Here is a 21,291-nt window from a genome sequence, read left to right on the forward strand (position 1 = left end):
TTATTCAACTGTATCAGCCAATCTAATAAAACATAAGATTTTCTTTTACAAACTTTGACATGGTCATATCTGTTGACCTGTGACAACACTACTAGTCTGTGTATGTAGACTGTGTGTGTGAAACAATAGATTAACTGCGAAACTGTGAAATACAAAGGAACATGACCTGGAGACAGTGTTTCATTTCAGAAGGGTATGTTTTTCTACTTATGTATATATACACACTGCACTACACTCCTGATAAACAAGTCATAATGTAGTGAAATTTGAACACACTTTAGTGCATAGCTGACGGGGGGGGGGAAATAAAGGAATTTTTAAATGGTCTTTTGCTTTCACTTCAGTGATCAAGGAGTTTATGTCAGTGATGGAAGATGATCTTATGGTTTGATTTGGACTATTAATTACTATGTCAGTCAGATTCTGTTTCCATCCTCACTGAAGACTTTTTCAAATGGAACAGCTCAGGCTCTATTTTGTAGAATTTGGTTCTGGGATAATTTGGGCTTTGTTGTCAGTGGATGCTGTTTTACATTGGTGTCTTTAAGTCTCGGTAGAGGGAGCCAGTCTTTATATACCTGTGTTGAACATTTCCTTTTGGCTATCTTCTGGCACAAGCACAGCTGAAATGGGTTTGGATGGCCTTATGAAGGCATGACTGCAGAGGAAGAAGTTTTCAGCTCTTGTTTCTTGAGTTCTGCTATGGGGAATCAGTTACCTGAGATTTGGTGTTGCACTCTTTGGTTTGCTTGTTGGGTTATTGCTTTATTGGCTGTGTCACTTGGTCTCGTGATAGATGTTGTGTTACTTTTGGCGTATATGTTTTGTTCCTCAGTAAGTTAAAAGAATTTTAAAAGCAAAAAATGTAAGTATTAGACTCAGAATATACCTGAAGTCCCCATTTCTAGTCATCATTCTGGTATCTACATGTGAAAATATTTGTCTTACTAAAAATCAAACGTAAAAGGCAAAAGGAAGTTGGGCATATTGGATTGTTCAGCTGTGTTTGTTAAATATAGCACCACACCAAGGCTGGGTGAGGCTGCAGTGAATTGCTGTCTCCTGCATCTCCTGTGTGCAGCATCAGAGTTGTGCACAACTTTGCTGTCGGTGCTGCTTCGCCTCTTTGATCTAGTGAGAAGTCTTTTGAATGTATAATTAAATATGTGTTGTCAAAGAGTAATGAGATCTCCATCAGTATTAGATTAAAAGCCTAATTATATGCAAGCTAAGACCCTTGTTTGAAAGGGGGGCTGAGTTTCCAGACAAGTTCTCTCCACTGTTGCACATAACTCAGCTGGACTGTGAAAGCTGCCAGCTGCCACGAGCAGAGAAGTGAAGCAAATAGCCTGGCTGGGATGACAAGCTGCAACAGGTCTCCTCTGTAACATCCCCACTCTGAGAGCCTGGGAAGTCTGACAGGGATTTTGGGATGAGGCAGACAGATGCTCCATACCATGAGTCTGTGCCTAGGAAGCCTCCCTTGCACCGCCAGAGTCACTGAGGGCCAGACGATTTGTCCAGTGCTACGAGCTATTTGTTAAAACGGAAGCTGACACGCACGGATACCGAGTGTGACTTCCCTATTATGCAGAAGTCCCATTATTTTATTTTATAACAAGTTACTATTTTATAACAAGTGACATTTTAAAGTCGTCTCGCCTGCACACTAGACCTCTTTTTTTTGTTTGGCAGTAGGGCTGGATTCTTTTGCAAAAATGTGTTTTCTGAAGGTATTTGGTATAGGAAAATACTGCCTTCTGTTGGAATTCAGAGTTTGCTTTTAAGCTGGCCAACAAGTACATGGTTCATGTGTATTCGCAAACATGTGTTTCACAAGTATATGTTTCACAGTTGCTAAAGTTTATATATCACAAATGGCTGAGAAGGAGGTGCTAACGGAGTACAGATTTCCCAGGGGAGCAGTGCACTAGGGCTGAGCCTTCCCACTTGTAGGAACACAGATGCTGCGCATTTGGGGTTATTTTCTCCATCCCTCAGTACTGATAGTGTCATTCAGTACAAACCCAGCATTTGATGAGCTGTGTGTATATATATATATATTTTAAAAAAAGTCTAATCTGAAATGGGAATGATCTGACCATTGTGTTTTCAAATGTTTGCTTAGGGATTATTACATCACCATGGTGAAATGGATAAGCAACACCAAGGCTGTGGTGAGATGGTTAAACAGACCTCAGAATATCTCCATCCTTACGGTTTGTGAAACCACAACTGGGGCTTGCACCAAGGTAAGTCAGATTTTTTCCTAGGCTCTCTTTTCAAGGTTTCTTCCTGCATTTTGTTTTCATATTCAGAAAAAGATTTTCAGAAATCAGTTTGCAGATGCAGTAGTTGCAAGCTGAATGTAATTAGTCAACAGAGGGGAAATAGATGTGAGAAAATTCCAAATCTGGTGAAATGATTTAATGCCATTAGCAACTTTGAGTGACATTTTCAGAAATACTAAGCTTTGTTCATTCATTCACTTCAGTGGGAACTGCAGTTGCTGAACATCATGTACTTTGAATATAGCTAGTGCAGTGACAAGCTTGTCTTCCATCAGATATTTTCAGCTGCCTGGTTCCTCCTCTCTCTCCCTACAGAGTTTCATTTCAGATCTTTCTATCTTTCACAGCTCACATATGTTTAAGGAAAAGGTGTAAAATTCTGATAATTTCTGCAAATTCAATAGCAGAATTAAATAACTTTAGAAAAAAAAATAGAATTAAAAGACAACAGGGATATTTTAGTTTGAGTGTAAGCTAAGCTGAAATACATTTTTCTTTTTGAATCCAGCCGCATCTCATCCCTTGACCCAAGCTTTGACTTCTGACAGTCCTGCATTACATCTCTCCATTTTCACAGTCAATCTTGCATCTTGACTGCAGTTGGCCACTTTCCCATTCTGAGTCATGGTCTCTTCCCAGAACCAGCTAAAAGTGTAAATATTTTCCATACACGTTAATATCAGTACCAACAGGTGCTCCAAAGTAGAGAGTATAACTTGGCAGTGTAAATGGTTATGAGTGATGGATGTAGGTCTGAGTTTAGCCTCTGAGTCAGAAGGCTTCCATCAGTGTCTGCTACTGAAGTCAATCATGTTAAAGTGTTAGGGAGTATTTCCCAGCTTGTCTGCTTCTTTTGCTACATAGTGCAGGTTGCTTTTCCTGACTTAGAAATTGAGTATAAATCCCCAAACTATGGATTAAGATTGTGAACATGGAGATTTGTTGATTGGGTGGCTTTTTACCTGGTTCCTGCAAGCCTTGTCCCCTTTTGTTAAGAAAGTTAGTCATGAACCACTGTGAGTAGTCACTTCTGAAAGGAAACCCTTACCTCCTCCAAGGTCAATTGTACTTGTCTGAGGTAGGTATCCAGGGAGCTGTAATCCAGGACATAATATAAGAGAGATTGAGAAGTCCTGCTCTAGAAGAAATAAAGTGCAGCGAAGAGCCTTGTAGGTGGGTGAAGGATAGGGATGCAGTGTCACCGTAGTGAGCACAGCTCAGACCGGGCTCATGCTTGCAACTCTGGGCAGTTCCTGCGCTGCGTCTGCCGGGATAAGGTGATGCTCTTAAACGTCAGTAACAGATGAGGAAAGGCCATATTGTGAGGATTTAACATTGTATCACACCAATTGATTTTAACTGTAAACCTTTTTTTAAAAAAAAAAAAAAAAAAATTAGCATTTTGCACGTGTTCTCAATTCCAAAAAGTACTGTATAAAACAAGCTGCTGTAGTAGCTACAGGTTTTTCATTTTTGAGGCCATGTATACACAGATGCTTCTATAGCTAATAAATTTTCATTACTTCAGTGTGACTGTTTCAATTTACAACAGTAGATGTATATTCTATATTTTTTTCCAACAATGTGTGTGTGGTATTTGAATGGGGTTTTTTAGATGGCATGATGTGAAATTTAAGTGTGACCAATAAAAGACAATCATTTGCATCTATTTTTTTTCTCTTCACTAATGCCACACTACATCCCATTAAAGCAAGGTATTGTGATTTGAAAAGGTCTCACACTTTGAGCTTGATGCTGGCTGTTTGCCCAGTGTTGATGAAGGACCTAAAATATCCAGTTGTCAGATGGTGCCTAGAGGTAAAAAACAAATAGAACTGCCTGTGTAAAGCGTCTTGATAGCTAATCAGAAAAGACTGAAAAAGACATTCTTAGGTCTCCTGTGGTGTTCTACCAAAAACTCTGAATAAAGCAGCTGACTTTATAATTAAATTATTGTTTGTTTCAATGTAAGTGCCAATGAAGAAATGTGAAGATTGTAACACAGTAGAAAAAACCCCACACGAAATAGCTAGGGACCTTTTGCTGAATGTGGTAAATATTTTTGATCTATAGCTATTCCATAAAAACATTTTTTTTTCTTTTTTAGAAATATGAAATGCAGTCAGACCTGTGGCTCCCTAAACAGGTATGGTATAAATGCTCTTTCTGGGTGTATAATGTGTAATTGCTTCATTGTCATTTTTATTTAATTATATGTTATTTTATAAGCTATTACAATCCATTCCTTTTAAAATCGAATACTTTTTAGGATCCTAAATTAATTTAACAGCTGAGGACAATAGCAATGTCTGTGTAAACGTTCAGATGGCAGCTTCTTTCTCTGGTAGTGGGAATCCTGTCACTTAGCATCACAGAGAGGACATTTCGCTATCTAGCTAACCATGCCAGTGGTGGAAAGGGATGTGCACGTCCAGTGAGCAATTCAGCCCTTCGAACTGAGGCACCTCTCTGGGCTTCAGAGGCAACATTCCCTTCAGTTTCCAGTCTCTGCATTCAGTTAAGTAAGCACTTAGATGACCAGCTCATTAACTACCTAACTCTTGGATGGTTAAAGGTAGATCAGACGAATCCCATTCCAAGCATGTCCTATATACTGTGCTGATTTTTTTCTGATTAAAAAATAACATCACCAAATTAAACCCAAAGGAGTTCAAAGATTAGAGGTCATACAGGCTATAATTGGAATGCATAAGAATAATATTTCTAAATCCATACCCAGAACAATATGTTGAACTAATATGTGAGCAAATGATTCTGTTTTCATAGCTACAGAAGAGCTATCCAATAAATGGATGAAACACATTCTATTTAAAATATATTTCAGGTTTCATTTTGCAATGTGCAAATGAGAAATCATTTTTAAAATTCTATGCTTTTATAGCAAGCCATTTTCCTTTAATATTTCTGTGTAAAGTTAGACATGAAGAGATGGTATCATATCAGGCTACAATTTATGGTAAGATCATGATTCAGAATATCACTTCAATGTGCTTATTTTTTCCATACAACTTGTATCAAAATCAGTGAGTGTTAAGTGTGTACTTGGTAATGTTTTGCTGAGTCCGGACCATGGAAAAATTTGTTCTTCTCATCACCAGTACAATCGTAGAATCCTAGAATGGTTTGGGTTGGAAGGGACCTCAAAGATCATCTAGTTCCAACCCCCCCTGCCATGGGCAGGGCACACCCTCCACTAGACCAGGTTGCCCAAAGCCCCATCCAGCCTGGCCTTGAGCGCTTCCAGCGAGGGGGCATCTACAACCTCTCTGGACAACCTAGAACTTATCTCTGTCATTAATTGTATGTCTGTAAAGGAATGTATCCTGGAAAGTCCTGCTGCATTAGAGATGAGACTACCAGACCTTTCCTTGGGAGGAAGAGTTTTGCAAGGGCTGTAACCCGTGCTTGAGGACAAGATTGCACAATGGGAACTACTGGCATGAACTACATTTACCTTTAGCCACCACGTTTTTGTTAGTCTTAGCAGAATGTATTTAAAATCTAAGTATTTTTCTCCAGTTGTCTTATGAGTACAGCAGCTACCAAAACTAAGGAGACAAAAAGTATTAAGCTGATTTTTTTTTTAGAAGTTTAATGGAAAGTGTGACAAACTAACACAATCTTACATTTATAGAATGAAGAACCAATTTTCTCCAAGGACGGCAGTATGTTCTTCATGACTGTCCCAGTGAAGCAGGGAGGCCGGGGAGAATTTCACCACATAGCCATGTTTACTGTTCAGGTAAGGTGTTGGTTCAGGCTATCTTTAATATCCTAGTGGTCGCCTAGGACTTTTACTGAGGACACATGACCCAAGCAAAGGCTTACACTTCAATAGAGCCTGAACATTTGTGTCGTGGTCATTTGTCCTGTCCAGGTTGTCACTTGGCGCAGAGGGACATATTTATAACTTCTTGCAGAATAAGTGGAGCGCTCTCTCTCCTCTTAGATCTCTGCTGTAGTGGCACATAAGGTCTTTAAATGAAAGGTGCTTCCAAAGTATTCTCTCTGGAAGATTTCATGCTTTCTTTGTACCTCTATAGACAAACAGAGATGTTTTCTTGTTAAACTCTTCTGTCAATAATAAGGTTTTATAGCTGCAGAAATTCAAGAGACCTGCAGAAATGCTCCTTTCACCCTCTTTATATACACTACATATGCATAAGTATAATTTTAAATGTCAATTTAGAATTTTCAGAATTCTGGTCTTACATACAACAATAAAGGGAGGCAATACCCTAAACTTAAAATTTTGTGAAAATTAGGACTCTCTTACTACCCTTTGCAACATTTTCCAGTGGCTTCCATTTCCCAGGGTCATTGCTTTTTCAAAAGAAGAATCTGAAAGAAGATAAATTTGCACTATGACTTTGAAGGTCACCAGTATGAAGTTGTGATGAACTAATAAAGGAAATTATGCCCTGGAACGGAGCACTCCAAGGCATCTATTTAAATCAGCAGAGCATTAATCCAGGTACTTTAGCAGAGCCATACGACATGGGAGGGATTATCAAGGTACCCAAAACATCAAAATAGCAGACTTGGCACCAGGCAACTCTATTATCTCCCTTTATGATAGTGTTCTGATATGAACATTATTAAGTTTGAAATATGTTCACAGCATACTGCAGACAGAAAAAGAGCAAAAGAACTTTAATGAAAATTTAACCTGAAGAAACAAGAACAAGATACTCGTCCCCTAGAGTAAATATATCAAGAAAGAATCAGAGAAGAAAAAGGGATCAAAGGCATGTTAAATTCTGTCTTCTAAAGAAAACTAACTCAGACAACAATCTGGTAAAGGTGTATTAATGTAGTAACCACACAAAAATTCACACCAGAACAAAACCATTCAGTCAATCAAGCCTTATTTTGGTCCCTTTCCCAATATGAATAAGTATCTTCAAAATACATAAAAAATTAATGATGTAGATCTGAAAATTAACTTGCAACATTCCCAAGGGCATTACAGAGACAATCAAATTTGCCTTAAACCTGTAGGCTCTGACATTTTTCACTACTAAAGAGCCCAGGAAACTTGATCCTAATTCAGGAAAATATTTAAGCAAAAGATTAAGCCCACTCCTATTCAATAAGATAATTAAATATATACCTACTTTAAAATACATGTTTTAATCCCACCAGAATAGTGTTGAAAGTCAAGCTTTTGATTAAGAGTTTAGTATTTTATCCTTTTTAGGCAGAATTAGATCCCTGAGTACTGCGCAGCTTCAAAAATCAAAATACTTATATTTTGACTTCCATCACCATGAATAAACAGGTCTGAATGGTATCACCAATGACAAATTTGGCTTTAAGTATATAGCTGCTCCTGAGAAGAAGAGGAAATGTGATATCCCATGTATCAACCATTATTCATCAATAAGCAACATTCTGCGTGGTAATGGGGCTGATACAGAGCAATAAAGGACAGGAAATGTGTTTATATGATGTGTTTTACACAGTGCATTAATCTGATTGTCCATTATTTCTAAAGCAAACATGGAGGCATAAAAATTATATTAACCGTTGCACATAAAGTCTTTTGTCACATCAGATGTTTGTCACACCTTGTGAGAGCCACAGCGGCGTTAACAGGTGCCCTGCAGAATTTAAAGCAGTCAGCAGGTCTCTGGTACCCAGATGATTTCGTGATGGAGCTCGGTTCATGTTGGAATTTGGCGGTCAGATTCTTGTTATTTCTCTGTTGTACAGATATCAGCTCATTAACAGAAATCTGCCTCCAAGTGCAGGAAAGTTAAAATACAGAACCAACATGAACATGCAGTGACAAAGTAAATTTTAATGGCTTGCTTTAGAGTCATTCAGTCCCTGGGGCTTATGTGTCAGTCTTCAGCACAAGTACTGACTGGTGATGGTCTTGGGCTGCATTTCTTTGACTGTACTTTAGAAAAGCATGTGTCAATGATATAATCAAAGCAGGTTAGCAGAAGCATTTAATTAAGTCTTCTTGCAAGGGGAGGTTACTGTTTGAAAGGTTACTGTCCATCATACATTATTTACTGTCTGAATGTAGAGGGCTAGATGTGTGTTTTATTGTTTTCAAATGCTTTTAGTAACTTATGAAATATTTAAAAGAAACTGATCTCAAAATGGGATTGAATCATGTGTTATGTATCTAGAAATTTCTTACATGGGGTTTCGCAACTCTAGAAAGTCTCTTTTTTCTAACCACAAAATAAGAATTATAAAGTAACTTTAATGGATCAAGGCAAGAACTTCCTGCAAGCTTCATAAATTATGTATTATGGCTGTAACCTTGAAAAATAACCATGTTTATTAACGCTTGGCTGGCCTTTTTATTGCTGTTTCTTGTTAGATTCTGTGATCTCAATATTTAAATATCTCTTTCAATAGTTGCAGCTCTTCTCTCACTAGAGAAGAAATAGTCACTTACAATAAATCACTAATTTGTATTTTAATCATTCCTGGAAGCAGCACTGACTATCAGAACCTTCCTGAACCAGGGAACCATCATCATAGACATCTGTACAGCACCTAGGACAACGTCCTGATTTCAGCTGGTACTTGCAAGATTTGTCATAGAGTTACTACATCATTCTTTCCTTGTGGACCTGTTAGAAAAGAGATCAGTTCTAAGGGACTTGGTTCTGCCTTGCCATTTCCAGACATGTCTCATGAGTGTCCTTGAGCATTTTCTGCTTTCTAGTTACTACTGCTGTTGATGTAGAACTTGGAGTTTACAGGGTGCAGTTTAGAAGTACAGGGATTAAAAAAAAAAAACCTTTTTGCTTTTATGGCTTTTCGTGGGCCACATAACCACTGAGGCAACTGTGAGTAGGTATGGACTAGTGCCCCAGATTCACAAGGTGCAAGGCCAGAAAGCACCATTAGATCCTCCATCTGACCTCCTTTGTAACTCCAGCTGCTCGGTTTTGCCCACTAAAGCTGAAATACAAGCTGAAGTATCACCTCTTTTCTTTACAAAGTTTGTCTTGAATTTGAAAACTAAGCATTTTTCTATCCAGGCCAAGCATCATAGCCTTAGCATAGAAAAAACACTTTAAGTGTGTTCATGCTGTATTATACTGAAGGTTGAAGTTTTAATCTTCAGCAGCCTAAGCCACAATTTTACCTTTCGTGCTATGAAGCAGTCTCAGATGAGTTTCTCACTCTTCAGGTTTCATTGTTTTTAACATGTGTCTGATGAGGAGTCTGCTGCAGCTTCCAGCCAAAGAGTTTTGTATATGCAGTGCATCTTGATGTTTCCTAATTCAGTTCCTGGTGCACTGCCAGAGAAAACTGCTGTCATGTTCTTTGAGAGAGGTTTTGAATTTCCCCTTATAGCAGTTATTTTCCTAGGTTTGCACTGGGATAGAAACAATTTATGAGAGGGAGCAAGGAGTGCTCCCCAACTTGTAAGCATTTGGAGCTACTCTTAGACTCTCCTTATAGACCCTGGCTAAAGAGAGGCTTCTCCAGAGTGCGTGATGGAGCAGGGCTTTACCTGGGTTTAGATCCTGTGAACTTCTGTGTCCGAGTTTGTGCAGCATATTTCTCGTAGAGGTTTGCCTGCCTCCTCAGATGAGGGTGGTGTTGATGTCCTGTCTTGGCGTTGATGTCCTGTCTTGGCACAGCATCTTCACGGTAATCTGGGTTCAGTACAAGCATGCCATAAACGTGAAAGCTTGGTGAGCGCACTCTGGTGCAGAGTTTTGGTTACACAGGCCTGACTCAAATTCCCTTGCTGTGCAACTATAAAGGAAAAGAAACACTAAAAGAAACAAAATATGTGTAATGACAAGATCCTTAGCTTGAAGTATAGGACTTCTATTGTTTGTTGGCATATGGGCAACCGAAAGAAAAATTGTGATGAAAACTGAGATGATTTAATGACTTGGAAAAGTTTATATATGGGAGGGAAAGCATACTTGAAGTTCAGGCCTGTCAAAATGTGGAGTTTGTGATTTAAAGATGTTATGTTGCATATTAAAGTTTAAAAAACTGTAATCAGTAATGACATGTGCAGACAATCCTGCTAGGCAAAGAAAAATGTAACAATTAAGGTGAAAGTTAATGTTTGCCATCTTTCTCTAGGCTAAAAGTGAACAAATCAGTGTGAGACACCTGACATCGGGAAACTGGGAAGTTATCAAAATCCTGGCATATGATGAAAATACTCAAAAGATGTAAGCACTAATCTCTTTGTTTATGAAAATGTCTGAGTTGTTAAAGTGGAATCCATTTAACTGGAAATAGCAAATCTAAAATTAAACAACGGTATTTCTTTCATTTTTGAGCATTACCGTAAGTTTTATACTCCTGAGTACATAAAGTGCAGTTGTAAGGCAATTTATCTGCCAGTGTATGACTGCATGCGTTTTTATGTGGAGGGAAAAGGAGTGTACCGTCACATCAGTTAAATAAAAGAAATCAACACACAATGCAGCAGTAATAACATTTTGGTGACTTCTTTCCTGGATTCCAGATAAGGAGTCATAATAAATTTTTAGTACTTGATAAAACCCAAAATCTTCAGTTTTCATGCTTGCTCAGTTACTACATGAGGTCCCTGGACTTTGGGGATCTGATTTAACCTCATGAATTCAAATTATATGGAGAGATTATGCAAACCCCTGATTCTCACCCAGCTCAGTCAGAGAGAAATCTTTCCAAAGCCCATCTAAGTGCTATAGTGGGAAGGAAATGCAGCACATACTTGGTGATTTCTGAGAGCAGTACAGAACTGACACAAAACATCTGAAGGCTCCATGTAACTTCAGCAGACCTTGGTTAATCTTCATGTATATCTGCACACGGCAAAAAAACCCCAAAAAACAAATGGATGTGTCTAATTCTGATTTTCTTTAAAATAAATGTTATTTCAACAAGAACCTTTTTGAGGTGCAGCAATGCCTGTCATCTCCACTGGTACTGGAGAAGAACCCTTTCTGACGAGTCCTTCCATGGGTTTTGAAAATACGTCTGTAGAGAATTTCTTGATACTTCTCCAAGGTTCAGATGAAAAAATGAGGTCTGGATGCACTCAGCCTGCAGTGAGGTGGCAGACTGCATGTGGGTTGTCTCAGCTGCTTGAGAGGACTTCCTTACTCTCCTTCTGCCTCTCAAGCAGAAACTTTGTGGAGATCTCTTCTGGGACACACCAAGAACTTGTCTTGATATTCTTGCAGCAGCTCTACTAAGCCTCTTTCTGCCAGGCAACCTTGTCCATAAACCGTTGCCAAGGGTGCTAGCTTCTGTCTCTAGATAGAAGAAAAAATAATTCTATAGCTCAAAAACGCTTTTGGGTATCATAAGGTCTATTGTAATTTATGATACCATTTCATTGTGACCTTTTTCTGCTCCTTAAATTTATATTGCAAACTCTTGGAGTGAAGGAGAAACTTTCTCTTCTGTATTTGTGATATGGAGAAAGAGGTCCTGATTTCTACTGGAGCTCCCGGACATTACAGGAATTAAACCGAAACCATGAAATACTGTGTTCATCGCTATTTAATATGAAATCATATAGCTTCTGAAATAACTACTCTGTATACTGGGTCTAAGTTTAATCTTGGAGCTTAGGTTTATTTGTATGTATTTGATCTTCATGTATCTTTGGGAATTTTTAATTTTAAAAAATGTTATTTATGATGTCTCTCACTTCTCTAAACACCACTGTCTGATGACAGTTTAGCAAACTGAGTTTAACTTTCTTCGTCTTTTGGGCACAGTTATTTCTTAAGCACTGAAGAATCCCCACGAGGAAGACAGCTACGTAGGTAAGAAGTGCATGGGGCCATGTTAACAGCTTCTTCATCCCAAGCCATAAGTGCTATGATGACATCCTATGGGCTTAATTGCTGCTTTGGGGCTTGGGTAATCATTTGTATTGTGTAAAAATTAGTACACTTGAGCTGTAACAAGGAAAGAATCAGTTTTTCATAACTGAAGATGCTGATGATATTTTACGTTCTTTTAAAAATGGAAAAGATTTTAACACAGAATGTTTTTGCCACTTATGTCTTCACTAGTCCTTTTTAAGCATCTAAAAAGCTGAGCCTAAATGCAAGCATATGATATGACGGTATTTTTAAAAGTAGTGAAAAATCTTCTAAATAAAAATAATATTTAATAGGTTTAATCATGCAATTTAAAGGGTGTGGACAAAGCACCTCCTGCTTACACAAACCTCAGTGCTTAAATCTGAAGTTAATGAGGCTTTACATCGTGTCCTACTAACATTGTTACCCCACAACCCTCCTAGTTATTGGAACCCCAGTCCTCCTTTGGGCAGGTTTTGGATCCTGTCCATGTTGCCCAGTTTACAGAACAGTAGTCCACCGAGTCATCTGAAAACAGTTTGCATCAGGCATAAAATAAGACAGCGATATTTTGGCAAGTTTAGGGACTGAAACAAATTTTATCACTCTGATGACTTAATTCTTGGTTTATTGTATTTTATTCCAATGGGAAATGTTTCTGATCAATTTTTTTCCCCAGCGTATCAACAGTGGGATCATTGAATCGTCAGTGTCTCTCGTGTAACTTCTTGAAAGACCAGTGCACATACTTCAGTGCAAAGTTTAGCCCCATGAATAAGCATTTTTTACTGCACTGTAAAGGTAAGTCAAATGCACAGCATGTAATAGTTCTATGTTTGCTTCTGAATCAATGTATTCCCTTAAGAAGTGCATTAAGCTGGAGTGTAACATTTAGCTCAGTAGTGGATTACTCAAAGTTCTTTACAGAGCTTATTGCAAGACTGTAAGTGAAGATGTTCTGTGTAAAAGCTAAATAACAAATGATATCAGAAAGCTGCTCCAATCCTAACCCTTCAGTCCTAGTAAAGGACATTGACTTTTAAATTTACCCTAAATAAAAATCTTTCACCAAAAAATGTGGAATTTATAGTGACAGTACCATGGTTCGTAACAGCTTCATTATATTATGTAGTGGGATTGATCTTGTGCAGCTATACCTAGTTAAAAATGAGGGCCTGCTTTCTGTAACACTGTCTCTATGTGCATATACACGTATGCATATGTCTATACCGCTCACCCACATATGTATGTGTATGTGTCTATCTACCAAAAAACCAGGTATGGTTTAACCCATATAGAGAGATCCTCTTTTTCAATACAATTGCAATAAATAACTTTTAGCTTTTTATTGTTAGCTGCATCCCAGTAGCGCCAAACGGCACCAACTTGGTTCAGAGCTGGTATGTATAAACAGGAAATTGGAACCATCACACACTGAGAAATTTATAACCTACACCCAGGAAATGAACACTGATAAATAAGTAAGATTATAAAAACAGGTTCAGAAAAGCACGAGACAATCAATAATAAAGTGTGTAGCTAGACCTGTTGACCTTGAAACTTGCAGTAGTTTACAGACAATGTTCTCCCAGTATTTTTGCTCAACTAGCATCACATTGAAAAGAGTAGAGCACAATTCATCTGAAATACATGTGAATAGCTCATTCTATTTGCATGCATTTTTTCTATTTCTTTTGCAACTATACTTTTTTTTTTTTTTTGCACAAAAATAAAATATCTGCTGGCTTGAGAGTTGAATCTATTCAAACAGACAAACTATGAATATATATTGGCTAAAATAAGATTGGGTGGGGTTTTTTGTGTGGAATTGCACCTATAATACATAGCTGATTAGAAAAAAAATACCAACTCTATGGTTTATACATAGTTAAAGCTGCGGCAGGAGTTATGGAGCAAATCCTGAGGCCCTTATCTGGGTAAAGACTGCACTGGTAATGAGCTCCTCATGGTTTAAGCAGAGTTTTCCCTTGTGCTTGACATAGTCCCTATGGGGAATGTCTCAGATTCCTGCAAGATGGAGGGTTGGTGAATTGGAAAGGGTTTTTTTGCCCTGAATCAGCAATGTGCTACGGCCCAAAAGCATGGCTTCTTGTTATTATTTTAGCAAAGTATATTCAGCCTGTAATTTCTAATGTATTCCTTTGATATAAAAATGTGGATGCCAGTAGGAGGTTGCATATGAAATTGCTCACAAGCTCATGACTTTCAGTGCCTTTGGAGATGGCAGTTCTCTGTTTGAGCTGGTAAGACTGTAGATCATCCTCCCAGGGTTAAACCTACACTCCACTGAGTTGCAACCAGAAGACTGCCCTAAGCTGCAGGTGTTGGGCAGGGATGATAAAACACTGTCATTAAGTTTTTCTACCTCTAACATTAATGTATAGTTGTCAACTTGGGGTTATTCAGAGGTCTTCTCTTGTGTTTCATCAGAGCTTGACAATTACAGCAGCAGCGTGGCCCCCGTGTACTGCCACAGCTCTGCAGAATGTCGCGGGGGGGGGCGAATATTTAGCAGTATCACGGCTGATGGCAACATCACCATAGAGCAGGTGTTAAAACTCTTCTGCAGGGAGTTGCTTGTAAGAGTACGAGGTAAACTGCTTCGAGGAGACAGATGACTGCACACCTATGTGCATACACACTCGTTTTCCAACACCAAAAAGCCTGACTGACTTGTTACAAAAGCAATTTGCCCAGAAAAATCACTGGGGGACTCTGGACTGGTTTGATCTATACAAGTTTCAATTCTTCCACCCCTGGTTTACCCGTGAGCACCTTTATTAGGATAGTTTTTCCTTTTTAGTTACCCTCAGCCAGGAGATCTGTCTCAGTGTACCAGCTGTATCCATCTCCAGAGACTCTCCTGAGTGAGGAGTTATTTCTAGCCTGGTAGATGGAGGACCGGCTCTACAGCCTCTCAGTTTTGTCAAGCGCGTCCTTTACACTTATTTTCCACACTGCTTGTGGATTTTTCCTTTAGCATTTCATAAACACTAACAGATGTTAATCTCTCCACTCAAATAAGATACTTCACAAAGGGAGTAATTGTTTTTCCCCATTTTATACAGCAGGAAATAAGTTGTGGATTTAGTGTTAGTTATAGGAGGTCAGTGGGAAATGCAAGTGCTGTGCTTAGTTCTGATGAGCTGTAACACAAGTCTGTCTTTCTCTTTTCTGATCAGTTTTTTAACCCACTGTAATCTCCCTTTTTCAAAATCTGTCATCATCCTTACATCTTTTAGTGCGAGAAATAGAGCTGGCCTGGAAAATGCCAATGCTTTCCCCTCCAAAAATGGTCTGTCTTAAAGTGGAATTCAAAGCAAAATGACAAATTCAGAAGTAAAAAGACCTGGAAAAAAGCAAACCAAAACAAAAAGAGACAGCTGAAGAAATTATCTTCTTGAAAAGCTAAGGCAGAAAGCTTTGATTTGTCAGCAATCTACCTGTAAGATTTTTGTCAATAGTCTCCCTTGAGGCAGAGAACAAAATTGATAAAAATCTTCAGTGGAGGCTGTCAGAGGCTGTGAATGGCATCATGCTATTTATTTCAGGTATTTAAGTTTCCCTAGGCTCATGCCATAATTAATTGAGAGAGACAACCTCTCAGGATGACTCAAAACACATAAATTAAGCTCTGTCTCTGAACTGCTCTCAAAGGGAATCTTCTTTTCTCAAAAACAGAGGAGACTTAGCTCCTAATTTCAGAGGGTCCACGCCTTCATCTGCCATGCGATCCTCAGGGACTTTTCTGCATCATCCTTCCTAGCGCAATAGTGACTGCCTGCGTCTAATTTCAACTCTTGTCTCACTGAGATAAAACTAAGTTTTCTGTGCACAAATTCCACGGGGGGACACACGCAGAATTTTTTTTTGCAAGTTTACACTGGGGAGGGTCCTCAGAGCAGGGGGAGCAAACTCAGCTATACATGTGAGTATGCTGAATGCTTGGCCACCCCAGTTTCACGTGCCATCTTGTGCATTTGCACAGTACCTATCGACATGAAGAATTATTCCTGGTGCTTTTAGTTTCTTAGTGGTACAGTAAAAATATAGTATCTGACATTACCATGAAATAAGATTAGATTACATTCCACCTAGATTTAACAGTGATGCTGTTGGTCTTGCAGAGCTGGCATACCAAAGGAGCTTCTTAAACAGATAATTAAGTGAAATATGTGATAATTTTTCAACACCTCTGTAGCTTTTCCATAGAAAATATAAGCAAATATTATCATAAATTCATTTCCCAGGCAACCTAAAGTTACTACTTCCGAATGTCAAATTGCTATATTTTAGATAGTGCCATTAAGTGCTTCCATAATTTTTTTATTCTTCACTTATAGCTAAACCATGGAGATTATAAAAAAAAAAAAAAAAAAATGCTCCTTCTGGGCGCAGGGGTCTAAACTGCTTGCTGAACAGGCGGAAGGCCATCTCCGTTTCGTGCTTTGTTGGTACCGTAGCGTAACCTGTGTCCTTCCCAAGAGACACCGGTGGAGTTACTGCTGTGTTTGAAGGGAGGCACGTACAGGGCCTCTGGGGTCTGGTCCTACGTGGTAACTGGTGCTCTTACTCTTTGTTACTGAAGTTACTGAGTGCTAACTACCCTACGCTTCCTCTGTTTTTCTTCTCTCCTGAAAACAGGGCCAGGCGTTCCAGTTGTTAGCGTGCACAGTACAAGTAATACTGCAAGTGAGTATTCCTTATGGAATAGGTGTATTTTATTATCGTCCTTGACTGTTTGGGGGAGTGTGGAGGAGGGGAAAGGCAGTTACAAGTAAATGAAAACTAATAGATGGCTCATTCATATGAAGTTCTATTAATTACCTTTTAGCAACCTCCACATCTGCAAATGACAAGGAAAGAAGTTAATCAAATGACTAAAACTTTCCCAGGCTTTTTGGATATGTTTTATGCTAAGTGCATATCATTCGTCTGCTATTTACACTTGACTTAATTAGATGGCAGGTTGATCTTCATCCATTTCACTTTCTATGCAAATTATTTTTTATGATACACCTTTTGTATTTTTAGAGATGTTTTTAAAGTACAATCCAATTATCTTGAAGTAAGGTACAGTCCTTGGACGATTGATCATAAAATCTGACCTACATATGATGAACTTAGTCCTTCTCCTATTTCTCAAATCAGAGCAACTCCGCTGACATTTTAAATGACGGCAAATCCAAGAATAAAGGCTTTTTAGGAGGATATTCAATACCTCTAATTTTCAAGTTTTATTCATTGTTTTCTGTATATTGACAACAAATCTGCTGCTGTTTCCTGGCTGCTTGAGGTGCTTCGTAATGGAAGACTGTCCTTCAGCGGCAGAATTTTCCTCACTTAGGTATTTCTCTGGTGCAGTAGAGGTAACAACTCTGGTACCTCCAACTCCACCGTGGCTCCACGTAGCATGAAGGTGTGGATTAGAGGAAAGGGAACATGCTTCCATTCAAAAACACTAAACCAATCCTTACCTATCCTAATTTCATTCAAAAGATTATACCCAGAATTTTTTCGCAGAATCCAAAAGTCCCGAACTGTATTTCTCTGCATCCCCTTTGTCATGGGCCAGCCACTGTTCAGTCACAATGGTGGACCCAAACTCACATGTTGAAGTAGCGTACTGATCAATAGTATAATGCTATCAAGTGTTAATTAACATCTGCACTTTGGCTCCTTTTTTTTTTTAAATTTAATTTATTTAGTGTCACTGTACCAATGGGAGGGAGTTTCATCCTAACTCATTAAGGGGTAGCTACTGCTCAAAGTAAATTCATTGACTTCTGTAGAGCTACTCAGTTCTATGAAGGTTGACTTTTGCTCTTTATTACTTGTATCTAAAATACTGTTGATAGTGAACTATTGTAAAAGAGATTTATGTACAGCATCTTAGGGCAAAACAAAGCCCGTCAGGATAGAGGGACATTGTTTGTTGTAACAACAAGAAACCAAATAATAAAAGAGATAATTTACCATTAATGTTTCAGTGGAAGATTAGATTATCCTCTTCAATTCATAAAATAATGATTAACGATTACTTCAATTATTCCATCCTCAGACTATAATTATACCATTTTGGTTGACTGCCCAGAACAAACATTTTCCTTAGATTATCTGTTTTGGCCCTAAGTGGAGGGTTTATTGTTTAATAAAAAAAATCCACATTTTGGAAGCAAGATTGGCAATTTGAGTAAAAAAGAAAAGAAAAAAAAACCTAATTAGTCATTCTTCCGTGTGCAAAAGGTTTGCTTCAAATCTGCCTGTAGCTTTAAACGAAACTGAAATCTTGCTCTTGGCTGAAGTGCAGAAGACAGAGAAGGACATGCAGTGATCAAGTAGAGCTGAGCTGGCAAAATACTGCCTTGGAATACGTAGCTTGAAAAGGATGCCTGCTTGAGGCTTAGGATATTGCCCGGCAGAGTAGCCTTTCCCTGTAACAGCTGCTGTTAGTCTTTGTCAGAGATACTGGTATTCATGTTGTTCATCAGCAATTTCATTGTTAGTGCGTAACGAAAACAAAGCCTACTGAAGCCAGAAAATGGAATAGATGTATATGTTTTGAATTAAGCTGATTGCTCAGTTCCTGAATTGCAAAACAGTTGCCTTATAAAAAAAGTATTTACAGAAGGAATTCATTTACAAGATTTATCACTGCACTTTTGTCTCTTTTTCTTTATTTTTTTGAATCTTGATTTATCTCTGATATGATGAGTCTCCATACCTTTCAACTTGTTTTTTCTTCCTGTTTTCTATAGAGTTTTATATTTTGGAAAATAATGCTGTGTTGAAGGAAGCTATTTTTAAGAAAAAGAATTCGAGGACTGAAATTAAAATGCTTCACATTGAGGATTACGGTAAATTTGGCAAAATATTATTTTAACAAACGAAAAGCTTTCTTACGATGTTACTGTTTTTCATCTGTGTAACTACCAGCCTTTAATGTTTTGCTCTTTTCTTAAAAGAACTCCCTTTACAGTTGTCACTGCCAAAAGATTTCACGGATCGAAACCAGTATGCCCTTCTATTAATAATGTAAGTATCTGTGCAGAATCACTCAAAATAGTAAAAATTACTTCATAGAAAACTAACTCTGTAATAGGAAAATGGTCTTTTTACCTTGTGTAGGAAAATTACCTCACGGATTTGAGTTGATAAATCAAAAGGCTTGTGTCAGGAAGATTTCGTTATAGGTGTGGTCTGGCATAGATGCCTGGGGTTTTTTGAGCTTATCAAACCCAGCTCTGCTTCCTTGTACTTTTATATACCTGAGGCGCTGGCCCTTCTGATGGTGTAACTGTGGTAGTTCTGCAGGCTTTCCTGGACCCACACTGATCCCTACCCACCAAGCAAGTGCTCCTTTTTTTTTCTGTTTTATCCCTGAGAGAAGTGGATAGAGCTTGTAAGAGAGACTCAGTTAAGATGCATAAAGCAAAACTGCTTTTTGGAACACTGGAAAGAAGTAAAAAATATTCTTGAGCATCAATGGCTGAAGGCATTATAGGCATGATCCAAAGTCTGTTGATGTTGGTAGAAAACCTCCGTGGGAGGAAGGAGGTATTCCCTGGCAACCTGCACTGTTTGTTTAAAAAGGAATAGTGTGTGTATTTCTTTCAGAGACGGTCAGCTTTTAAGTTGCATGCCTACAGAATGTATAGCAGAGGAAGAAAGCAGTCATGATCGTACCTGCATCCTACCTGGGAAAACCGGTGACGGCCAGCTCAGGGCATCATGCATTGCTCTCTGAGCTCAGCATGGGTCTGCCATGGGTGTAGAGGGCTTTCCTGCACCTACAGATCTTCTTCCAGTCCCATTTGGAAGGAATTGATGTGACTTTCGCTAATACAACGTAGGAGTGCACTGCTAAATTCATGAAAATACCACATTAGCGGAGCTGTATCACCTGGAGTAGACCTCCTGAGGTTACATACTCATGTAGTACCTTGAGAAGACGGGAGGGAAGGATCAGAAACCTGGAGAAGGCCAAGGACAAAAATGACAGTAAAAGGGGAAAAAAAAAAAAAGCTAAGGAAATACTATTATGGAATGGTTTTAGATATCAAGAGTTGAAATAACCGAGAGCAGTATTGAGGCAAGATCTGAACTTAAACTTACCAAAGTTGTCAGTACCCAGTGAGCGAATAATGTGGCCCAGTCATAATGTATGGATATGTTTTATGATTATTATTTTTTATGATGTGCATGTGGGATAAAAAGGAAATTCATCCACTTATGAATACAAACTGTGGTATCTACATTTAAAATATGGAGACTTTGTTTCTTTTTAGTCAAAATCTTACCTTTGCAATACTGAATTCTCAATGGTAGCTTTAACAGGAGTTATTTTTCGAAAACCGTATAGAGTAATGAAAGTATGAAACTGAAAATTTGAAATCTGTCCTGGCTCATGTAACGTTGCGTGTGTTGTGTCCCCCTTCCCTAGAGGAGAGAGAAGGTGTATTGCTGCAGCAGCTTTTTACAGTCTTTTAACTAAGGTTGCCAATGATCCTTTTTTTGTGTTAAAGTTGTCCCCAAATGAGATATAAAACTGAAAACTGTCACTGAAGTTATGGGAGATTCCCTTGTGAAATGATTATTTGAGCCTAATAAGTTCTGCCTAGCTCTTGAGAAAGAACGATTGGAAATCTGTGTGCGTGCAGAGGGTAATTTGTTGACCCACACACATCCAAATTGACATCTTAAGGTTTATGTCATTATCAGAAGTAGTACTTAAAAAAAAAAAAAAAAGTATTCAGGTCCAAGAAGAACATGTGGCTTTTACAGGAAGCCCTGATTAGTTGTATATATGGTATCATTTCCCAGATATTTGACTTTCCTGAGTCCCAGAGTGGTGCTGTTGGGACTGATTGAGAAACACCCTGTTCCTACTGCTAGAATTGTTAGTCGGGAATTGTATTAGTGGCTGATAACAAGCGCTGCCTTTCTTAGTGTTCAGCTGCACCTACTTTCTTGCTTGCATTCTCAGCCATGATACAATTCTCATTATTTTCCAGCTATTGAAAGTTTGAAAAAGAATGATTACCAATATCCTTGGTAAGAATGTTGGTTTAATTGTATATCCATTTTTTAGAAGGGAGATTCTGTATAACATCTGGATCCAGGCAACATACACTTAGATGTATGTAAAGAGA

The 21,291-nt window shown here is 38.4% G+C and overlaps 1 protein-coding gene across 2 annotated transcripts in view; it reads left to right on the forward strand.

The window, feature by feature from the left end:
- The window catches only part of DPP10 (dipeptidyl peptidase like 10), a 296,279-nt gene that overhangs the window by 254,490 nt on the left and 20,498 nt on the right, over positions 1-21,291 (forward strand). For both annotated transcript variants that reach the window (XM_054830625.1, XM_054830627.1), the window contains 9 exons: positions 2,129-2,252; positions 4,399-4,437; positions 5,947-6,054; positions 10,392-10,483; positions 12,029-12,076; positions 12,798-12,919; positions 16,784-16,831; positions 18,898-18,996; positions 19,105-19,174. In XM_054830625.1, coding sequence (XP_054686600.1) covers positions 2,129-2,252; positions 4,399-4,437; positions 5,947-6,054; positions 10,392-10,483; positions 12,029-12,076; positions 12,798-12,919; positions 16,784-16,831; positions 18,898-18,996; positions 19,105-19,174 — 750 coding nt within the window. The remainder of the gene's footprint in view (positions 1-2,128; positions 2,253-4,398; positions 4,438-5,946; positions 6,055-10,391; positions 10,484-12,028; positions 12,077-12,797; positions 12,920-16,783; positions 16,832-18,897; positions 18,997-19,104; positions 19,175-21,291) is intronic.

This window comes from Grus americana, chromosome 6, assembly GCF_028858705.1.
Source record: "Grus americana isolate bGruAme1 chromosome 6, bGruAme1.mat, whole genome shotgun sequence".
Classification (NCBI taxonomy): domain Eukaryota; kingdom Metazoa; phylum Chordata; class Aves; order Gruiformes; family Gruidae; genus Grus; species Grus americana.